The 8,230-nt window shown below is 35.1% G+C and overlaps 1 protein-coding gene across 1 annotated transcript in view; it reads left to right on the top strand.

Moving 5' to 3' along the window:
- The window catches only part of RALYL (RALY RNA binding protein like), a 191,283-nt gene extending 183,349 nt beyond the window's left edge, over positions 1–7,934 (top strand). Inside the window, exon 6 of the mRNA XM_007956195.2 lies at positions 7,723–7,934. Coding sequence (XP_007954386.2) covers positions 7,723–7,934 — 212 coding nt within the window. The remainder of the gene's footprint in view (positions 1–7,722) is intronic.
- Positions 7,935–8,230: the final 296 nt, after the last annotated feature.

Here is an 8,230-nt window from a genome sequence, read left to right as displayed (position 1 = left end):
CACAGGTTGTTAATGAGTCTTCCTCCAATCTTGATGCCATGTTCTTCTTCATATAGTCCAGCTTCTCAGATTATTTGCTCAGCATATAGATTGAATAAGCATGGCGAAAGGATACAACCTTGACACACTCCCTTCTTGATTTTAAAGCATGCAGTGTCCCCTTGTTCTGTTCGAAGGACTGCCTCAGTTTCCTCATGAGTACAATTAAGTGTTCTGGAATTCCCATTCTTCTCAATGTTATCCACAATTTGTTATGATCCACAGAATCAAATGCTTTGGCATAGTCAATAAAACACAAGTAAACTATTTTTCTGGTATTCTCTGCTTTGAGCCAAGATCCATCTGACATCAACAATGATATCCCTCATTCCACATCCTCTTCTGAATCCAGCTGACATTTCTGGACGTTCTCTGTCAATATACTGCTGCAACCATATTTGAATTTTCTTCAATAAGATTTTACTTACATGTGATATTAATGATGTTGTTAACAATTTCCACATTCTGTGGGATCACCTTTTTTTTGGAATGAGTACAAATATGGATCTCTTCCAGTCTGTTGGCCAGGTACCTGTCTTCCAAATCTCTTGGCATAACCAAGTGAGTGCCTCCAGTGGGGCATCTGTTTGTTGAAACATGTCAGTGGGTATCCCATCAATTCCTGGAGCCTTGTTCTTTGCCAATTCCTTCAGTGCAGCTTCAACTTCTTCCTTCAATACCATTGGTTCTTGACCATATGCCACTTTCTGAAATGGATGAAGATCAACAAGTTCTTTTTGGTATAGTAACTCTGTGTATTCCTTCCATCTTCTTTTGATGCTTCCTGCATCATTCAATATTTTGCCCATAGAATCTTTCAATATTGCAACTCGAGGCTTAAATTTTTTCCTCAGTTCTTTCAGCTTGAGAAATGCTGAGTGTGTTCTTCCCTTTTTGTTTCCTAACTCCAGGTCTTTGCACATTTCATTATAGTAATTGGGTTTGTCTGCTTGAGCTGCTCTTTGAAGTCTTCTGTTCAGCTCTTTTACATTGTCATTTCTTCCATTTGCTTTAGCTACTCTCTGCTCAAGGGCAAGTTTCAGAGTCTCTTCTGACATCCATTTTGGTCTTTTCCTCTTTTCTCATCTTTTTAATGACCTCTTGCTTTCTTCATGGACGGTGATCTTGATGTTGTCCCACAATTCTTCTGATTTTTGGTCATTGGTGTTCAATGCATCAAATCTATTCTTTAGATGGTCTCTAAATTTAGGATGGATGTATTCAAGGTCACTGGTAACTTAGTTCAGAAAATTATTAGCTGTATGAATTTTGGAAAAGTACTTATAAAATTTATAAAATGGGGAAAATATCACCAATCCCTTCAAATTATTTTGAGATTTAAAGAAACACAGAATCTTGGTAATTTATTTAATTGGTGTATATTGAAATCGTGGCCAACTCTATAATCTAGGATACTTTATGTTAACACATGAGGTTTATTTTTCTAAGAACATACTATATAACTGATATTTTAATTGGAAATCATTCCTTCTATGTAACTTTCCTGATGATCATTTATGTGAATATTAGTAATATTACACATAATAAGTTACAACTTTTTAATGGCATTTATTGAAATCATTAAGATTAATTTCATATGTATACAGGTGTTATCATATACGGGTTTTTTTTCCCCCCAGAAAATACAGTTTATGCTTGTACGCACACACACAAAAAATTATTCTAGGACACTAGCTTGGCACTAATGAATAATGTGACTGTTTTTGTATCAACATTCTTTCCAACCATCTGCTAAAAACAATTCAGCTAGCAATTAGCTAGCAATTAAGCCAGCATGTCAAAGAACTTAATTGCCAACTCAACCAATTTTCAGAGTTATATTAATGATAACAGCAATGCAGCAAACTCAATTTAATAAAAATGCTTTGAAAATCAATCCAACAATTCTAACTTGTTTTCTGAATCAGACATACCCTTTGAGGCAGAAGTAAGTTGTGGAGATAAAACTATACTTGAATATGAGGATTGAAATTTAATATTGAATTCTTTCCTATCATGGCTTTTTAAAGCCTGAAGCATTCTCCCTTAAACAAAAATCTTTCCTATCACTGTTGGCTTGTCACCTCTTTTTCTTTGATAGCCATTGTTTAGCCAAAACATGTGACCCTGACTAAATGGATTTCTTCATTTTTTAATTTAAAATTATGTTCTTGTTACTGAAGACATTCAAAATACTTTCCTGGTAATAAATTAAGACTTTTTACTAGAGATATATTAGAAAACAGCACAGACTACAGAGTCAGACATCCTTCAGTTGGCATTCCAAATCTCTCACTTATTAAATGGATGAATGTGGGTAACTTGCAAAACTTATTTATGTCTCAGTTTCCCGCACCTGTAAAATAAATAAATAGGTCTATCTTGCCAGGGTGTTTCTAAGACTAAAATTAATGAATGTTTCATGATTGATATTTAATAAGCACCACCAACTTACATCTATTCTAAACCTTTTTTTTTTCTGTTGAAATCTATTACTTAGATGATTTTAGAGTTATCTTTTAAGCATAAGTTGTTTTTTGTTCCTTACCTACTCTTTTAAAAAAAAACATCTAATACTAATATACTTCTCTACACACAAGAGAAACACTATGACTATTCGTCACTCTGACTTAAAGAAGTCAACAGAGACTTCAAAAGATACCAGTGTTCAAAGGCAGTCCTTCTCCCTATAAGCACTTAAACACTTTCACAGTTATTTTTCTCTTGGAAACCTGTCAGCGTAAACATGAACAGTTTCCTTCTATGAAAAATCCCAGACCCAACATTCTGCTTTGACATTGTAATGAGGGGCCGTCAAGTAGAAGGTGGCAAGATTTCTCTCAACTTCTTCTTGAATTCATAGTTTTGGCACCTCGGTGCCAAATTCAACTATCACTTTGACTCTGTGAAAAAAATTTGACATCTAGACATTTATTTTCATTCTTTGATTCCACAACAGTTCATAAATAATTCAGCAAAGATTTAATTTGTGTCTAAGACTCTGAGTGAGCCACCAGAGATACAAAGATGAGTAAGTTTTTCTGCCCCAAAGGGCCTTTGATAGTGAGGCATAGATGTACACACACACACACACACATACTCACACACTCACAATGAAAAGTAAAAGTGCTAAATAGAATAAGAAGTGTGGAGGTAAAGATAAATTATGAAGTTGAAAATTAACTGAAAAATATCACTCATTTCTAGTAGAAGTAAAATTAGATAATTATTCCAAAAAATTGAATGAGTTGCTTTGTTTTCCTTCTATTTCAACAAAATGATTGCTGGATCAAAACTGGTTGATAAATTGTGAACCAACAGCTTAATCAACAAGATATGCTTTCATGTGTAATTTTATTAATGGAATCTGTCACTGTTTAGTGATTATAACATTTCCCGTTGAGGTGATGATAAAAGTCTGTGATGACTACATATTACTAAAGCACAGAGTGATTGTGTTTCCATTAAATTCCTACAAATCGATTACCATTTCAATTAAAGCTTTTTTCTCAGCCCAGATAATGTCTTCCAAACATTTACCTTTCAAGTTAATGACTGAACGAATGAAGATATGTTACGTTTTTTTCTTTGTACTGTAGTAATATACCACTGCCTTTGGGATAGGCCATCAGACCAGCTAGATGTATTTTTTATGTTAATACAAAAAAAGAAAGAAAGAAAGTAATTTATAACCTTGTTTGTCTAAACATAGAAATGAAGATGCCATGTCAAAGCCAAAATTATCTTACAGCATGTGACTCTTATTGATCAATAGTGATGAATGATTGAGAAATAGGCAGTTTTACTGTGGCAGTCAGGTAATCAATATGGTTCAATTCAAGAAATATTTCCTGCCTTTTACAGGAACATGTTTGTATGGCCTTTACAATTTAAACACACATTCACCTCTTTTTCCTCATTTACGCATACAGCAGCTCCCTGAAGGAGCTGTTATTTTATGCCCTTGTTTTAAAGAAAACTATAGTTAATGAGACTAGTAATTAGGAGAAGCATGAATCCCAAATCCTGTGTCCTTTCCAATACCTCATATTATCTCTTCTGCATGTAATGCATTAAGTGAGGGGTATAGAACACATCAAAATGTTTCCTGACAACTGTTTGATTTGCACTGTGCTTTTCAGTTCCCAAAAGATTGCCAGATATATTTTCCCCTTTGAGTGTGCATGACATTGTGAGACAATGGCTCAAATTTCCACAAAGTGTAAAGACAAAGGAGAAAAAGAGAAGACAGCAGTAGAAATAACTATAAGGTAGTATTTGATCAGATCATTGGATGAGCAAAGAAGAAGGGGGATCGCATTCAGCCGGGAGGATCAGAAAAGTAAGCTCAGACTCTAAAGATAACTAAAGCAAATTGATACACTGAGCCAGACGAGTGGAACTACATAACTTTAAAGTCTGGTTGTGCACCAATTCCTTGAAATCTATTGTTTCTTTGGCCAGAGATTTTTCTAGAGAGAAAAAGAAAATTAATATTACCTTCAACATAAAAAAGTGGAAGTTCTTAGAAAGCAAATATTTCTGAAATTATTAGAGAAAAAATAAATATGCCAGACAAAATGAAAGAATTCACAGTATAACATCAATCTTAAACTAAAGTTCATTTATCTGATATAACAAAAGGGTAAAACACAATGACCTAAAATTAAGAAAGTTTTGGATTTAGGAAAATTGTAAGATTTGAGATATTTTTTAATTGTATATAATAATAATTGATTCCAAACCTCCATTCCCCCTCTTTCTTGGGATACCAAAACCAAGTTTTAAGAGCCAGGGCATTTTGAACAAACAGCATGGTGACCTCCAGCGGCTAGAAGTTAGGGGACCAGATAATAAATATAAAGGCACTCTTAGGAGAAACAGTGAAGGGTCAAAGACAGAGGGGCCAAATTTATTGTGAGATCCAAAGGATCAGGAATAATAGATGGCAGAATGTGGGGTGGAATTAAAATCAGAGGATTCAAAACATTTCAGTTCTCAAACTATACTGGTTACCACAGCTTACTGGGTGCTGATCGTACGTGTGTGGGTGGGTCAGCCTAGGACAAAGGTCTAGAATTCTAGAGGGCAATGACATGTGGAGGAAGATGAATAATCTTCAGCAAGTGTTTCATTGAGGATATTTTTGGCCTACATCTCTTGCTTACTTTGTCTTCCTTTTAATGTATGTACCTTGGTCATCTTCTCTAGATTAAACCATTTTTCTTCTTTAGCTCCTTACTTCCTGACTTAATTTGGATGATAATTATCTTGATTTAGAAAAAAAATAATCTTGGTTAAATTTTAAAATATCATTATATGCTCTTCATAAGACTTAATATATTAATAGTTACAAAGAAATCAGAGAAAAGGGAAGAATATATGATACTTTGCTTGCTTCCATTTTTGTTGTTGTTATTATTTGCCATCGAGTCGGCCCCGACTCATAGCAACCCTCATATATACATCTGAAGATAAAAAGTATAGCTTTAAAACCAAAATTTATATCCTCAGTGTTATTAGTTCTATTGTTACATGGAGAAACCTGAAGTTAATAAATTGATAGGGAAAAAAAAAATCAAGGAATGTATAGGTTATATCTATATGTGCATGTGAAATAAATGTGAAGAAATGCAGTCTAGGTTTTGGTCATTTTAAGAGACCCATAGTGATGATTTTTAGTGTTGGTTGGTTCTGCCAACTTTTATCCTCCTCTAAAACAAAACCTCAGCCCCACAGAGTTTTCAGTTCCCCCACCCACCCACCCCTGAGTAGACCAGGCTTCAAGTTTGGTGCTCACTTCTTCAATGATCCCTAAATAGTCACATTGGCTAGTATGGCTCTTGGCATAATTCCCATCCCAGTACTTTCTGCAAATGGACTGCACAGAACCTGACAAGTATAGAGAATTATGTTATTTAGTTACCATTTTCAAATCATTATTGTTGCTGTTTTGAAATATTCACAATGAGGGGCATACTGTCTCCTTTTGTATGTAATAATACACATTTATGCAGTTCTTTATACTTTGCAAAACATTTGAATCCACCTGCAAACTCTGGTGGTATATACTATTTATCTATCAATCAATCAATCAATCTATATGAGGAAAGGATGACTTAATGAGTTTAAATGACTTGACCAAGCCCCAAAGCTTAGATTCAAATCCAATGCTTAATTCTGCTGGTAAGTAACTAAGCTTGGACTAGAATCCTGTGCTCTGACAGCAGGACCAGGGCATCCCCTTACCGTCCAGTCTATTTTCAATACATAAACTTTCTATTTGGAAAATTAAAATACAAAAGCACATAGACATACATTTATATAGAGATGCTATTATTCTTATAATTTTAAACAATTTATAGGTAAGGATATCTCCATATTATCTTTTACTGACACAAAATATAAACAAAGAAGCTCAAAATATAGCATTTAAAAATCCAATTCAAATGATGGATTAATCATCTGATAAAATATATTAACAATAGTCAAAATCAGTGAAAATTACCCAGCTTTTGAGACAGTTGTGAACGAAATGGGAATAAGTTAAGGAAGTATGCACATCAGATGATACCATTTATTTACATCCAATGTTTCTTGACATTCTCACTAAGGAAATGGTTACTATGTTATTGACATGACTGTGGTGTATGACTAGCTTTCTGTAAATGGAATGCACAGATCCTGACAATTAGAGGGAATTCTATATAGAATTTTATGTAGAATGTAGCTTCATTTGTTGAGCACTTATTATTTGCAAATCACTATACTAAGCATTCAAACCCACCAGCCACTCCTCGGAGGGAAGGTTGGGCAATCTACTTCCATAGTGATACTGCCTCGGAAACCCTAGGAGGGGTCGCTATGAGTCGGGTCCGACTCCATGGCACATAACAACAGCAACAACACACTAAACATTTTGGTTTACCACTTAAAACCCTGAAAGTTAGGAAGTAGTAAGCTTACGTTCATAGATGAGAAAACTGAGGCAAAGGGAAAGTTGATCCCTTCTGCTTTGCACAGTGTTACCAAGCTAGTAAATGAGCAAGCTCAACTTTGAACCCAGGTTCTCTGACACCAGAGTTCACGCTCTTAACCATCGCACCTAACTGCATCTAAAGAACTTAACCTTTGAAATTTCAAAGGATTGTTCCAATAGACATTTCTTCTGAAAGACAACATGTCCCTTTTCCATTTTTTTTCCTCTGTGGACTTTTCCTTGTTTTTTTCAGTTAGAGCTGAATTTGTCAATGAGCTATCTTCATCATCCTTCCTAGAGTGACAATGTCTATGTTATGCGTGATTTTTGCCCTTTGTTTTTGTTCTATTTTCTCTCAGAGAGAATATCCTTATTGTGAAGGATTATTTCTAAGATAAAATGGCCAGAGACCAATCTATATGCAAATCTTGATTTATTTATGTAATACCTCCATCTGGACTTCCTAACTTTTGCTAATTCCATTAAAAATGAATATGCTTACTTGCAAATGTACATAAATGTATGTACATAATTTGCATGATTAAATAAATTAAACTGAAGGCATAATATTACCTTACCTGCTTCACACCCTTAACAGTGCAGCATGTTAGGTGTCACGTTTTCATGGAAATTTTTTTTTCATAGTTTATCCACATAGTTCATGAGCAACCCAAGGTAGTAGTTATTTGCTTTTTCCCCCCTAGAAGCTCAGAAGAAGCAATTGGAAGAGAGTATAGAGCTGACTCAAGACGAGTGTGTGTCAGAGAATGCAGATCACTCTACAGAGGAGCCTGCTGAAGGAGGGCCAGATGCGGATGGAGAAGAGATGACTGATGGGATAGAGGAGGACTTCGATGAAGATGGGGGTCCTGAGCTGGTAGGAACTGAACATTTGGTGTCCATACCCTTTGGATAACAACACTAGCATGTCAGCAACCCATTCTCTTAAAATAAAGATTAAACCATTTGGGGCTTATTACTTATATACAAATATTTAAGGCAGTACAGCACAGAGCCTTGCACATAATAAGTGCTCAATTTTTTATGCTAAATGCAAATATGGGAGGGTAAATGAATGAACAGCTTTCATTAGAAATATATTGTTGTTGTTGTTGTTACGTGCCGTCGAGTCGGCCCCGACTCATAGCGACCCCTCCTTGGGTTTCCGAGGCAGTATCACTACGGAAGTAGGATTGCCCAACCTTCCTTCTG

The sequence above is a fragment of the Orycteropus afer genome, unplaced genomic scaffold, assembly GCF_000298275.1.
Source record: "Orycteropus afer afer isolate SDZICR_OR568_19922 unplaced genomic scaffold, OryAfe1.0 scaffold00580, whole genome shotgun sequence".
NCBI classification, from domain to species: Eukaryota; Metazoa; Chordata; class Mammalia; order Tubulidentata; family Orycteropodidae; genus Orycteropus; species Orycteropus afer.
The sequence above is the reverse complement of the archived record's forward strand: the minus strand, read 5'-3'. Positions and strand labels throughout refer to the sequence as shown.